At 35.9% G+C, this 15,934-nt stretch overlaps 1 protein-coding gene and 1 long non-coding RNA gene across 2 annotated transcripts in view; both read left to right on the forward strand.

Moving 5' to 3' along the window:
- LOC107718800 (uncharacterized) overlaps window positions 1-1,489 on the forward strand; it is a 10,161-nt gene extending 8,672 nt beyond the window's left edge. Inside the window, exon 3 of the long non-coding RNA XR_001637449.1 lies at window positions 1,435-1,489. This is a non-coding gene — a long non-coding RNA (uncharacterized LOC107718800). The remainder of the gene's footprint in view (window positions 1-1,434) is intronic.
- Window positions 1,490-8,459: 6,970 nt separating this feature from the next.
- Window positions 8,460-15,547, forward strand: LOC107718731 (transcription regulator protein BACH1-like). The gene is made up of 5 exons (XM_016525938.1): window positions 8,460-8,563; window positions 10,120-10,370; window positions 10,535-11,638; window positions 13,171-13,377; window positions 14,531-15,547. Exons 2-5 carry the CDS (start codon window positions 10,131-10,133, stop codon window positions 14,999-15,001), a joined length of 2,022 nt encoding a protein of 673 aa, XP_016381424.1. The 5' UTR covers window positions 8,460-8,563; window positions 10,120-10,130; the 3' UTR covers window positions 15,002-15,547.
- Window positions 15,548-15,934: the final 387 nt, after the last annotated feature.

Raw genomic sequence — 15,934 nt, forward strand, 5'->3', positions numbered from 1 at the left:
ACCTAGCCACAAAGTCAACAGCGCTGTCAAAGTGTTTTACAGCTATTCGGGCAAATGCTTTGATGGCAGCTGCTGCCTGGGCATTGCAGCATCAGGTTTCTGTTTAATACCTCAGTGCTGCATGATTCACTCATTTGCTTTTAGAACACTGGCCTAAATTTAAAAGCATTTAATACTTCATGCTTTGCCGCTACTTTGCCCTGCGTCCTTTTCTTTTCTTTTTCCCAAAAGTGGAGCATAAATAGAGCCCTACACATAAACATGCTACATTCAGCCTTCTTTAATTCCTTCTTTTCTTTTCTTTTGTTTGTTTGTTTGTTTGTGTTTGTGTGTGTGTGTGTGTGTGTGTGTAATTAACAGTCAGTCATTAATGAAAACTATAAAATGATTAAATCAATTTAGTTTAGCTGAAATTAAATTAAAACAAATTAATATAGATAGATAGATAGATAGATGTTGAATTATTTATTATTTGGTGATTATTTATTATCATTTTTGTGTGTATTTAGTTTAAAATGAAATAAATTTAACTGAAATAAACAACAACTAACAACTGGGGAAACAGTAGCTTAAAGGTTTTCATCACTCCAAGAGTGAACTAAACTAAAATAAACACTAAAAAAACGAATAAATTAATAACAAACTAATAAATGATCGGATTATATTATTATTATTATTATTATTATACATAAAATGATTATTATATTAAATTATTTGTTCTGTATATATTTTAAACATTTGTACTTTTAAATAATACATTTACAAAAATGTATTTTTCTTCTATTATATTGTATTATATAAAACAATGAAAGACTGACGTAGTGGGAAAAAATCCAAAATTCAAATATATGCAGTCAGTCAGCCAAAATTATATGAAACTGTCATGCTCCTGTCATGTCATGCTACATTCTGCAGGAATCACATGCATATCATGTTTCAGATAATGCCCTTGCAAATTTTTATGTATATTTATCTTTTAATCGGCCATCTGGCTGATGCATGACTGTAAACAGGCCTGTTTTTAGCAGTGAGCCCCACTTGAACATAGCTGGCATGGCGGGAATCAGTGCAGACAAGCTGTCTGTCAGAGCGCTCGTTAAAGACAAGTCATTGCGAAGAACCTGGGAGATAGTTACTTTCAATCTGTCCGTTCAGGATTTAGAGTCCGAACAGGTGGTGGTCGAATTTGGCTTTTTGCACTGATTTGGAAGCAGTTTCTATGTGAATGGCCACATGTATGTTTACACAAGGGAAACTGGATCTAGATCAGTGTAAACAGCTAACTTACTGGACATGCTGTGGTGTCGTGTGCACTGTGGTATGATTTAGCTGATTAGATGGATGCAGATGTCACCACTAAGGCCTTGGAGTAAAGATCTCAAATATTAGCATTCTCATACCAGACATGTTCCTTTGGCTTTCTTTTCCTGTCAGAGTTGAAAGATGCAGAGGATCCCCTTCCATCATTCCCTGACCTTGAGCAACGCCTGCAGGTAAAGTTTATTAATAATCTGTATAAAACATGATGGCATAGTACTGCATGCTTAGAATACAGAGTCTGCTGAAGAAAAAAAGTTATAATAAGACTCTGATAGTAGTAGATCTTATATATTTGGCTATATATCTCACAACTAAAGATGTATTGTATAGTAAAGATGTATGTATTAAAGATGTTTGGGGTCATACAGTGTGACGGGTGTGCAAAAAAAAAAAAACGGTAGAAAAGCTAAATCCACTGTGCTAATATTAGCGCTAAACAGCAGAATTAGCAGGAGTGAGTGGTGGGTTTGTACCATAGACTGTATAAAAACATGGACATAGTGTCCGTGACGTCACCCGTAGGTTTTTGAACATAGACATAATAAATACCATGGCTGTGTCCGAAATCGCCCCCTATACCCTTAAATAGGGCACTATTTGAGGGAACAGCCATTTTTAGTGGTGTCCGAAACCATAGTGGACGTTCTCGAGTGTACTCATTCAATCCCACAATGCACTGCAAAAACGAGTGTACAACTGGTGCACGCTCATGCACTCCCCCCCCCTCACAGTTGTCATTAAGGGCAAAATCATTTTTTGAACCAGGCTGTAAACATGTTTTTTTCTGCTGTAAAGTTGGGCAATTTAACATGGTGGTCTATGGGATTGACTCCCTTTTGCAGCCAGCCTCTAGCGGCCAGTCGATGAATTACAGTTTAAGTCACTTCCGTGTTGGCTTCACGAGAGAGAGCGGGAGGTTGCGGCTTGGTTTGTACAGAAGGGTGAAGTGAAATGATCCTGCATTTAAGATTCATGAGGAAAGAAGCTAAATCAGACAGAAATAGTCTCACATCCACCCAGACAATATTATAAACATCTGCAGATCACGAAAAATATTTTACTGCTGCTTTAAAAGGTTTGTTGTTTTCTCGTCCTTGACTGGACAGGACATTTGTTCCTCCTTTGACTATTTTCAATTTGTTACACAACATGTTATTTGGCTTATTTAATGGGATATTTAGAGAATCCAACTTTCTCGATGAGAAAATGTTTCAGCAATGCTTCTGTAAGACCACAAGATGGCATTAGTTTTATTTACTTTTAAATTATCGTTACAGTCAAAGGGAAATAGGGCTGCACGATAAATCGCATGCGATATTTAACGCGCATCTTATCAGTAAAGCCGGTTCTGTAATCAGCGGTAAATCTCCATCACGTGCGTGCTTTCACATTGAGCAGCATTAACTACACAGAGCCGTTGTTCACTGACGAGCTGCGCAAAACCATGTTCATATTCGCGCGATTTTTTGCGCAGCTCGTCAGTGAACGACGGCTCTGTGTAGTTGATGCTGCTCAATGTGAAAGCACGCACGTGATGGAGATTTACCGCTGATTACAGAACCGGCTTTCTGACAAGATGCGCATTAAATATCGCATGCGATTTATCGTGCAGCCCTAAAGGGAAATCAAAATTGAATTATAATATCAAAATGATAAATTTGAAATAAAAATAAATGTATTAATTCAAAAATATTATTAAATAAAGCATTACATTTTTGTCTCTAGAAGCCCATCATTTATTATTACTATTATTAAAAATAAATGTATTAAATGCAAAATAATAATAATTACATTTAAGATTTGCCTGTAGAAGCCCATACCTAATTAATGTATTATTATTATTATTATTATACAGTAAATACATTTATTAAATACTGTTAACTATTAAATAAAAACATTTAATCTTTGTCACTAGAAGCTGACACATTTTGTATCTAATATACCTTTATTGGTCTTATTGTAAACAGTATGAAAAACAAATACTTATCTTCACAATCATACTATTTTTTCCCCCTATAAATATGCTGTTTCACTCAAAAATATGCTACATTACGCAAGTAAATGGAGAGTGAATGCTGTTTCATGCTGACATGTAGGGTTGGTTTTGATTGTTGACAATATGACCAGTTCAGTATTTTTTCCTCATACAATTTCCTCATAACTAGTACATTACTGAAACAAAAAAAGGCTGTCACTAATATCAAATACTCTCCGACTGTTTTTTAGACAAAAGGCTAAAGTGAGCAAACTCTAAGAGCTTACATGTGTCTCTTTGCATCAAAGCATGACATGTGCTAACTATAGTGTGTAGATTCGAAAAATCTGTAATCTTTATCTTTCAATATATTCTTTATCAATCTATAAAGCCATTTGTGAAATGATTTTGTTTTTATTTAAATTTGTGTTATGCTATAGGCTATGCTATGATTATTAATTATCAATGCCTGGTTGATCAATTGTGTTTAGAAGAACAGTGCTGCTAGCATTTATAGGAAGATCCCCATAAAAGTGTCACTCTCTGAAATGCTAAAATTGTCCTACATCAAAAATCATAGGCTGGAAACACTGATGAAAATGAAAGTGCACTGTAAAGCCTTGAAAGTATACCACTTTTTAGGATTTCAAACAACCTTTTTTGAAAAACCTTGTTGAGATTTTCAAAAATAGATTTGTATTTTTCAAATCACACAGTATACTAGTATAAAATTGTTGTGAAATGTATGTAAAGACAAGTAACATTAAATACATAATTGCATGACTTATTTAAGAATCTATTTTTGTATATATATATATTTATTTATTTCTATCTTTTGCTGTAGTGTGTCAGTAGGAAATATCTATGAGGGGCCCGTAAGCCATGATTCATTCTGGTGCTCTCACACACTTACATTCTCCTTTTGCGTACATATATTTCTGCTTACATCAGGGCTGTCCAAACTCGGTCCTGGAGGGCCGGTGTACTCTGCAGGACACCGGCCCTCCAGGACCGAGTTTGGACAGCCCTGGCTTACATATATATATATACACTTTACTTTTCAGCACATAAATATATTCTGACTTTCATGCACATATGTATTCTTTATTCTTACATACCTGCATTATAACTCACATAGTTTCACATATGTACTGTATATACTTCACATATACACTTAAGTATGAGTATATAAGTATATACGTACATATGTATGCATGCATGTCACATCTCTTTTTTTTTTTTTGGTATCCATTACTTCCACTTTAAGTAGGTCACTCTCAAACCAGGAAATACATTTGCAATACTTGATCAGCTCATCCTAACACAACTATACAATTATGTTATTCAAAGTCATCCTGTTTTCTTTTCAAGTACAGTTTTTAATTGTAATTTTTAATTTTCAAATTTCATTCTGTAACCTACTTGTTTACAGATCTGTGTACAAGTGTTATGATACTGATTTTATGTTGACAGGGCACAATCATTCATTCATTCATTCAATCAATCAATCAATCAATCAATCAGACTTACTGTTTTCATTGTTGACGTAACCTTGTATTGAAATAAATGATAACCATTTAGCACAAATAGATACAATATAATAAAAATGAAATTAACCATGCTTTAAGTTTTTCAGGTAGGTCTAACTGTATGCCAGTCAAGGATGCACTGATCAGGATTTTTCATGACCGATTCCAATTGCTGATTTTTTTCACAATCAAATTGTCTGATTCCCATATGGTTGCCGATTTATTTATTTTTTAATTATTATTTTAATTTATTAATTGTTTATTTGCTCTGTTACTGGCCAAACTGACCTTAAACAAACAAAAAAATATCGGCAACATGAAGCAACTGCACAAAACAAAAGCGAAAATGTATGATTGTGAGCATAAAATATATGAATATAAGAGGAAAATGTATGAATGTGTTCATTAAAATATGTGACTATGAGAGCAAAAATGTATGTTTGTGAAAGAAGAATGTAAGTGTGTGAGAGTATAAATATATGTGAAAAAGAGAATATAAGTGTGTGAGAGCACCAGAATGAATTGTGGCTTATGGCCCATCATAAATATCAGTTTACATTTCCAAACATTAATTTTGCCATTAATTGTAACAATCCAGTGAGATTTTTGTATGCACAAGGAGTCTGACAACAGCTAGTACCCATCATTCAGTCCATCTGGAGTAATATGAAGAAACAGAAAAAAACTATGGCTAAGTCTCCAAGATGCTTGAAGAAGCCTTCCTACAAAGCTATGAAAAGTTTTAGGCACTTGTGTAAAAATGCTGTAAAGTGAGGATGCTTTCAAAAATAATGTCATAAATAGATTTTATTTATCAATTAACGTCTATTAACTGAATCAAATCAATATTTGGTGTGACCACTCTTTACATTTGAAACAGCTTTTGTCCTTGGTACACTTGCGCATTGTTTTTCAAGTAGCTTTGTAGAAAGGTTTCTTCAGGCAACTTGGAGACGTTGCCACATTCTGGATTTAGTCTGTCTCAGTTTGTTCTGTTTCTTCATGTCATTCCAGACAGACTGGATGATGGTGAGATCAGAACTCTGTGTGGAGCACTGGCTGTTGTCAGATTCAATGTGCATACAAAAATCTCACTGGATTATTACAATTAATGGCAAAATGAATGTTTGAAAATGTAAACTGATATTTCCTACTGACACACTACAGCAAAATAGAAATAACTGACTTAAAACCCCCTTTTTTGTTGGTGAAAATACTAATGGCCTAAGATACATACTATATATGTAATGTAAAGTACAGTCAACACTGTTATATATAAAATGTATAGAACATTGTACATCATACAGTATATCATATATTTGTAAACCATATATACTATGATATTTATATTGTTATGTAATATGTTATATGGTTTATTTATAAGGGAAACACTAGAACTTTCTTGTCATCTAAATGCCACTGTAAATTTCCAGTGTTTGTTCTCTTTCTCATTTTTTTTCCCTAAAGAGGAAAACACATGAACTTTTTCAGATACACTGAGTTCAGATAAAGCACCAAACTCAGCTGTTCAGGAATATACTGTAAATCAATTCTGTATATTTACTGCAGATGTATTACTCATAGAGACTCAATTCTGATGTTGCCTAGTGATATGCTGTGTATAGTGTCTCTGATTCATCCTTGTGCAGTGAGACACTTTTAACCCTTTATTTTCCACGTTAAACCTTCATATTAAACAATAGACACAGAAACGTGTCTGTCACCACCCTATATCCTTGCTCAAACGGTTAACTGTGGTCCAAAGGCCACATGTAGAAGAGATCACCCACTGGCTCAGTGCCTTTCTGAGCTAGTAAAACATTACAAACCACAGACTTGTCTCTGTATCTAGACGTCTACTGTCTATAATAAGTTGTTTCCCCCAGTTGAAATCATTGTATCAACCCAGGTACCCACAACTATGGTGTTGACAGTTTCATTTCCTATAAAATAGTTTCAGGCACAGAACCGCCGACTGTAGTCACCTGTCTGACACCCAACCCACATAATATGTTACTTTAGCACACACCTTACATATCATCATTACATTAAATACAGTCAGTAAAAGAAGTGCTGTAATGAATGATTATAACATGTTATTTCCCCGTTTGTGTTTGTCACACTCAGGAGGGAGCTCATGGCAGAGCTGCTAGAGGATGAAAAGGTGTCGATGGAGTTTGCGCAACTTGAGGAAGAATACAGGATACTTACAGAAGAGAACCGAAATCTGATAACGGTCCATAGCCAACGCGCACAGCAGCTAGAGACGCTCCGAGTGATCAGTCAAAAGAGGCAGGGCTCCTCGTGACCTTTGACTTCAATGCGAAAGATCTTTTACCTCTGGGTCTTTACTACTCAGCGTTCCTTCAGTGCTTGTGTAATGTACTGAAGCAGAAAACTGATCTTGAATCAGTGTGCTTAGACTGAGACACTTAATCAATGTATATTTAATATATTTTAAGCTGATATGGGCTTATTTCAGAGCAGATGCTCTTGTGGCCCAAACTTGAGCTGAGAAGTTGCCTCACTCATATGCCTGACATCGCATTCTGAATATATACTATTTTTTCTTCTTTGTGTGTTTTAAGGGCATGTTATACTGTACAGTGTACTATACTGTACACTCACCTATACTGTACAGTTGAAAGGCTCTGCTGTGAAAGTGTAACTGTTACTCTCAGTAAAGGTTTTTACTGTTTACTGTCTGCCAGTTGCATAAAAAAAGGAATTAAGGAATTACATTTCTGTTCAGCTATTTGAGTTCAAGCTAGGTGACGATAAACGTATGACTACACACCATTGTTTAGTCACTCAGCAATAGGGAACTTGGGTTTCGAAATGTGATCTGCTCATTTTAGGATTGTGAAACCCTTCAAAAATATCAATGGCCGACACCCCCATCCCACACAGCTGAAATACCAGAGGTGTATGTCCACAAACCAGTTTAGCAGCATGAAATGTTTACTTCCTCCAGATTTAGAGTTTATTTAGTCTAGAGCTTTGTTTAGTTAGCAAAAGTTTCCTTTTCTTTATCAGAATTATGATTGTGAATGTTAAAAATGAAATGGCATATGATTAGTTTCGACATTTAGACTCAAGTGAGTAACATTTACAGTGTTTACACACATCATGTTTATGTAATTACTAACCATAATATGTAAATTTTACCAGAAAATAGTTACATATAATTTTTTTCTGTTAGTATGACTCACAACTTATGTAAAGACTCGATATAAAAATAACTATTATAGTATTCAATTAATGATTATAGTAGACATAACGTGTGCTTGTGTCTGGCTACATTGGTGAGGATAAATATATCAGAATAGTATTAGATTCCATGTTCTTAAGTCCAAATATTCAATATAGTAAATATTCCATAATTATTTCTCTATTGTTTGTAAAGTTTCCCAACTCGGGACTGAGGAGGTTAAATCATGTATCTGTCGGCCTGTACAGTGGACTGTGGGTGAAAACAAAGGCGGTCTGGAGGCGAAGAGTAAGGAAGTAGTGACGTTAATGATTGACAGGAAAGAGGACCAATGAAAGGAGGGCTTTGTTTGACAAGGCGGGACAAAAACAATTTTTTTTGGCAGAAGTCACATGACACCAGAGTGAAATACAAGCGCCTCCTTATTTTCATAGTTACAAGTGAGGGCTTTAAGCAAGCCGAGTTAGTATGTAACGTTAGTAGCCTATCAAATCCAACTTTTCCTCTTACTCTGCGGTGATATGATAGGTGAGTATATACGATCTCTTCTGGTTTTGTTAGTTTTGTGTCGAAAGAGAAAGACATTGAAAATGCAAATGGGTGAACTTTATAGTTAAAGTTTTAAATGTCTAATTTAAATATAAAAACGTATTAAATGGTTTAGTTTGGATATTGTTCTGTTTCACGCCATACGACTGTGAGTTTTTCAATGATCACGATTGTATTCTGTACAGATGTCGTTTTTTTTTCCCTGTCGGACGTAGGCTGTGTCTGAAAACATAATGAGCTAACTACCTAGACAGCATTTTGAGCGTCGTATCCGCATTCCGAAGGTTCCATTCGAACATTTAAAGCGCACCTGGGGTGCCTTAGATGCTGTCTAGGTAGGCGGCTCACTAGGTTTTGTGAAAAAGCGTAATGTTCGGTTTTTATTACATCCAAGGCGCGTCTGTTGTTAGGGGAATAAGCTCAAATGTTTCCGTTTAACAACATAAAATTCTCCAGCTGAACTGTATGAGACAACTGGTCCCTAAGTTCCTCGTAAAGTGGAGGAGTTTAGAAAGGGACAGACGGGGAAAATGCTTGCTCATCCTTTATCAGCAAAACCCAATGAGTCAGCAGTGAGCGCGCACACTCTTGCGCCCCACACGCGCTAGCGCGCATACACACTCATGACTTGACTAGGTCTAATTCTCAGTACACGGTGGAGATAAGGAGCTCGCGTGGGTAAGGACACGTACGTGCTTAAGTATCACGCGAGCAAGAGCGCTGTTGAACATTTCTCCATCGAAGCGAACGAAACATGAAGAAAAAAAGAAGAAAAACGAGCCAAAACAGCACACTTTGCGTGGCGCCAAGCTACACACAAAACTTGAACGGAGTCGTGTAAGTGGAGTGGTATAAATTTATCTTCCACCACACACACAGTGTCACTCCGTTCTTATTCCATTCCTGGTTTTCCATTTCCTATCCCCTGCTAACTAGTGAAAAAAATATAATTCTACAGGCAGGTCCTGGCTTATATAATTCTTGCTTTTTTTATATACATAATAAACAATGAACAAATTTTGTAATTCACTTCTTAGCTAGTTCGTTTGGTTCATGGGCTATAGCCTAACTCTTTAACTCTAACAAAAATTTATGGGAAAAATGCTTCTGGAACCAATGCTGCTGAAAAAGTTGCCAATTCACTGTTGTAATTTGTAAAATTGTGTAAAAATCATAGGGGATTTTAAAACTGTGTTCACCATATGGAAATCTCTATATTGAATATGTATTTTACAAGTTATGCTGAGCTCTAAAATATTTGATTGGTTAGAAATTGCACTTTATAATTGCTGCATACAACATCCATTATATATATATATATATATATATATAAAATATGATTTTGAAACATCTGTATCTAGAAAAAGGAAGAGTCACGGAAATTTAATTGGTCAAACTGTGTAGGAACCGTGATGCCTGCTTTTATATGTCTAATGAATGAGTTTTATAACCAAATAATCTCAGTCATGATTACTACATGACAGTTTCCTTGAATTGAGCATGCAAATCTATTCTTTATGTTTTTTACCACACAGATTAACTCAGCATGTCGGTGGAAAACTCAAATTCGTTTAAGTTCACCTTCCAGTCATCTGTGCACAGTTCCCATGTTCTGCAATGTCTGAATGAGCAGAGGAAGAAAGATCTTCTGTGTGATGTGACTGTTGTGGCAGAGACCCAGAGTTATCGGGCCCACCGGGCAGTTCTGGCATCCTGCAGTGATTATTTCAGCACTCGTGTGTCCAGTCATACAGCTGAAGGAATTATCATCAACCTTCCTGATGAGGTAACAACATAATTAAAGGTCTGAAATGAAAGAGGAAGTTCATGGGATATATTTGGCCCAGTTACAGCAGAAATATCATATATTACATAACAACGTCTGTGTGAGATATGATGCATTTTTATACACTTGATTTAAAATATATTGTTTTTTTTTTCATTTTGAAGGTTACCTCAGATGGATTCGAACCCTTGCTGGACTTTGCCTACACCTCAAAACTCCTCTTTACCAAAGAGAACGTGCTGGAAATCCGTAACTGTGCCTCTGTTCTTGGTTTCAAGAACTTGGACAAAGCCTGCTTTGACTTCCTTCTCCCCAAGTTCTTTGACAGCAGCAGAAGTGCATCAAAAGTCCAGAGGAAGTGCTGCAAAACCAAATGCTGCAAATCACGAGGGGCTGAATTGAGCTCGAATAACAAGGATGATGTTATTGATGAAGACAAATCATTACTTCAGCCCTCACAGCTTCAGCTTAAAGTCAAAGAGCCATTTTGTCCTCCTTCTGTGGCCATTGAGGACGTGGGAAAAAGCTGTTACAGCCAAAAAGACACAGATTACTCCCTCCTGTGCCCAAAGTACCGGAAGTTTCAAATCGCTTGTGGGAAGGAGCGATCCTGTCTGGATGTTTGCAGCTCAAAACCCATGTCCCTTGACAGGACAGAAGACGACTGTCCTTTAAGCTGCCTACCTCGCTCAAGCAATGAAGACGGCAAGGAGGTCTTTTCATGCGATAAGACACCTCTCACTGGCGATGAAGATTCTCTTCTGCCTGAATGTTGTTCCCCGAGTCCTGGTCCTTGCACAGGCCAGCCATCATTTCCAACCTGTAATGAGTTGGCACAATCCATTTGTGACTCAGGAGACTCTGCAAAATGGGGAATGTCCCCTCGCTCAAGTCTGGAGGAAGTTGTGAGGCCATACATGGAGCTCAAAGATGACCGATGCAATGAACAGAGGAGCATGGAGGAAATAGAGGTGGCCAAACAGCTCACGTTCTGGCCGGATTCTTGTCAGGCTTCTCCCTCTGGCCTGGGCTTGGTGGCGAAACCCTCGAATCTCAACTGTCTGAAAAGCTGCTACCCGGATCCCAGAGCAGTGGAGTGTCCGTTTCTGCAGAACTTTGGCGCGGTAGGCGCTCATCTACACGATGGAGAGGGGGGACCAGCATCACAGGGCAGTCCATACATACCCTCCAACCAATCAGGGGAGGACTCTGATAGTTTTGACACAGAGGGGGACAGTGAGTCTTACAGCAGTGAACGAGTGTATGAGGTGAGGGCTGCTTGTATTTATTAGTGGTGCTTCATTGGTGTGAACAAACCCTTATCCTTAAGTTTTTGTGCTTAAATGATGCATGAAATTGTGCAGTTTGTTGTGGAAAGATGTGCATTCTTAAGCGATTAAACTTTCGCTTGTCCTAATGGACAATAAAATAGGCAATTAACAAACAAACAAACAAACAGACCAAGCAATCAATCAATCAATCAATCAATCAATCACAGACTTACTTTATAGACTGAACCTGAGTAGAGATTGATGGAAATACCTTTATTATGACTGATACGATAAAGATAATAAATATTTTATACAAATATAATAATGTTATGAATAGAATAACAACAACAACAACAGTAATAATAATAATGATAATGTTTTTTATTATGTAATGTTGTTTTGCAACTTTTGTTTTGGTCGCAATTGTTTTTACTTTTTTTCAATTGACAGATTATGAATAATTGAAACAAATGTTATTATTATTATTTTGCTGTTGTTATTAATAGCATTTGAATAATAATAATAATATATAAGTACTACAATATAATATTATAATTCAGTATATTAAAGTAATAATAATAATAATTATCTAAAGTTGCTTTGCAATCTAAATGGTGGCAAATATCTTTTAATTTTTTTAAAATTTACAGATGATTAATATTTTATACAAATATATTATTATTATCATTATTAACAGCAGTTTAATCATACTAATATTTTATATTATTATAAAAAATAATATGTTATTGATATCCAAAGTTGTCTTGGAATCTAAATGGTTGCAAATGTATTTTCATTTTTTGTTTTCTAATTGTCAAGCAACACATTTCTAATCTAAGAAGTTGTTCTTACATAAAAGTTGCTGTTATTTCAGAAAAGTTGAGTAATTATCCAGCGATACATTCAATTAGTTACTTTACGTGTTAATTGCATTGTTGGGTGATTTTCTTTAGAGACCCACCAGATGTTATTAATAACATTAATAAAGAAATGGTCATACTAACAATTGGTGCATCTCAAGACCCACATCTTGTCTAGTCACAAGAATTTTGTGCAGTTGAAAGTTGACCAGTAAGCAAAAACCTGGCACCTCTGCTAAGCATTATTAGATTTGTTAATGTTTGTTGGACTTTGCACTGTTCAGTGCCTTTTGAGCAGGCTGGAATCATACCAACTTTGCACACCTGATAATGACTTGTCAGGCTCATAGTGAGATCAAAAGTCCACACGAGTCCTTAATGAGGACCTTAATAAAAGCATTAACCCATAAATCTTATACTCACTAAATGTTGAGCTAAGCTGACATTATAGTGGTTCAAATATAAACATCTGGACGACCCCCAGCACTGCACATTTTGTATGTCTCCCTTATCAGACACGCCTAATTCAGGTCTTGCAGTCTCTACTAATGAGCTAATGAGTGGAATCAGGTGTGTTAGATGAGGGAGACACAAAATGTGCAGTGCTGGGGGACAGGTTTGAAAACCCTGGTTTAGGTGATGATAGACATGTTGATTATTTTCCACCAGATGGCGCTGCCGCTCTCTGTGGATCAGATCGTGTCTCTAAGCAGGAATGACTTCCAGCAGATGCTGAAGCAGCAGTGCTTGACACGGGAGCAGCTCGACGTTGTGCATGACATCCGCAGAAGGAGCAAAAACCGGATTGCAGCCCGTCGCTGCCGCAAGCGGAAACTTGACTGCATACACAACCTGGAGTATGAAATCGAGAAACTGGTGAGTATTCGAAAGATCCTTATAGTCTGAGTGATCCCTAAAGGCTCAAAGTTTATAGCTGTACACTCTTCAAGCACTTCAGTTACCTCATTCAGGATTAAAGTTTTGATCTACAGCTGCTATTTCAGTGAAATTCACAAAAATGTGACTTGATCACATTTGATTGTTCTTCAAGAAAATGCACAGGAAATGCACAACTATTTAGGGATCATTTATTCTTTTTTTAAATAGGATTTTATAAGATAAGTTATTTTGATTTATTTTGTAATGCCAATGAAAGTTTTGATTAGGTATATTAAATGATTTTTTAATGATTTTTGAAAGGAAAATGCCAAAGCAATCATTTAAATATTATAAATATAAATATTTTACATATTATTTTATTTATTCACATTTTTATTATGGTAAAGAATTGTATGGCAATGTCCTAAAACATTTTTCATTTTCTGATGAACAAGATTATTTATTTATTGAAAAAATCTGGTTTGTTATTTTTGGGTGAAATATGACCTGGACAGGTTTTTGTGAGAGTCATCCATAACTTTTGAATTGCATGTAAAATTTACATCCATTTGGATTACACAGTTTTAAAATAAACGGACTAATAAACTTAATGTGATGCATATTTGTCAGTCAAACATAAATGAAACGGGTAAGATTTCTGTAACAGTACTAATAAATTTATTGTGTTTTAAATACACAATAATCAGGTTTATTCATCATCAGTAAATCCAGTCTCATACATTTTTACTGAATTGCTTGTTGTACAGCTAGCCATATTTCCATGTTCATACCTTTTAACTAATGGTTTTCACAGTGAACAGATTTATGCTGATTCAAAGGCATTCAAATAAATGCATTTAAAAAATTGTATTTTGAAAAATATGATTATTTAAATAAAATCAAATGGATGCAAGCAGATAATTAACTATGCCATGGTTTTTGAGTGCAGAAATCTTACACGTTTCATTTATGTATGATTGACACATATGCAGCAATTTAAGTTTAATAGTTTGTTAAAACTGTTGTAATGCAGTAAAATTTTATATGCAATTGAAATGCCAAAAAATAAAATTATATAAATAACAAATTTTAAATTTAGGCCTAAATATTTTTTTAAAGTGTATATATCTTGTTTCTTTGTGCTCTGCAGAGGAGCGAGCGAGAGAAGCTGACCGCTGAAAGGATAAAGCTGAATCAGATGAAGATGAAGGCTTGGCAGAGTTACTCAGGCCTGTATGAGACGGTCTGTTCCGAAGCCGCTCTCAGACCCGAGCAGCTTCAGGTGCTGGCCAAATATTCCTCTCCAGACTGCCCGCTGTCCGCCTTCCTGTGCCCCTCCCCAGACCTTTCTCAGAGTCCCGAGGCACACCAGCCCCAGGCTTCAGACTTCTGCACACACACTTGTTGCTCTGGAGCCAAACCACCAGTTAGTTCCTCAGTGGAAAATACTGTTGCACGATCAAGCTCACAGAACCTGTTACCTCTTGGGGTCGTAGAAGCTCAATCACACACCTGTCCACCTGACGCCTCGGCATTTGAGCACAGTGAGTGTAGTTCAATGGTGAAACTCGCCACTGATCTTCTCATCAGCAATCATGAAACAGACAAATTGCAAAATTAAATGTGTTGGTTGAAGGAAGGACCATCGAAAATCCGTGAAGGACTTTAATTACACTCTAATGGTGCATTTATCAAACGTGACAACACTACTGTCCTCATCTGATTGTAGGTTGTACGTTTTATTTTAGTTTTTTACTTGAACTCTTTAAGCTTTAGCATTCAGTTTGTATTGGTCAGTGTTCAATGAAGTATTCCTTTACCTAAAACGATCATTTATAGTCTTAACACACATGTCCCCGAACATCCTCACATGCTTATGGAATCAATCAACCTCAATTCGCAGGATCATTTTTGGACTCACAACACAACAAACCTCATCTCACAGCTCAATAATAATCTTTTTCTTCTCAGGGGACATAAAGCTATCGGACTACACTGTGCTGTAATTTTTTTTGCTGAAACTGTGACACTCATTTAAAGTCTCGAAACTTTAGATTATTAAATCTGGGAATCAAACGGTTCAGGTGTTCAGAACTGCACATACTGTAGTTTCACTAATGTTGATTTTGTGTCATTTAAAAAATATGTGTGTGTGTGTGTGTGTGTGTGTGTGGGGGGGGGGGTTGTCCATCAGTTGTGGCAACAGGGAAATCTATTTGCAAGCAAAAATGGTTTCATTGTATATGCTGCCTTAAATAAAAAGTCTGATCATTTTTCTTTTTAAATGTAATGCATTTTGATTATTCCGCTCTAACATTTTGCTTGGGACCAAATTTTCCTCTCTTCAGAAAGCTTGTTAATAAATGACTTATGAAAATTTGTACTTTTGAAATAGACTTGTTTTCCTTTGTATTGTTTTTAAAAAATATATATATTTTATTTTAATAAAATAAATCCAGTGTTGTTTGTTGTTATTGTTAACTAAAACTATTACAATTATTATTTAAATAAATCTGAAATTATATATATATATATATAATTTCAGATTTATTTA

The sequence above is a fragment of the Sinocyclocheilus rhinocerous genome, unplaced genomic scaffold, assembly GCF_001515625.1.
Source record: "Sinocyclocheilus rhinocerous isolate Xijiao unplaced genomic scaffold, SAMN03320098_v1.1 scaffold1655, whole genome shotgun sequence".
Lineage (NCBI taxonomy): Eukaryota > Metazoa > Chordata > Actinopteri > Cypriniformes > Cyprinidae > Sinocyclocheilus > Sinocyclocheilus rhinocerous.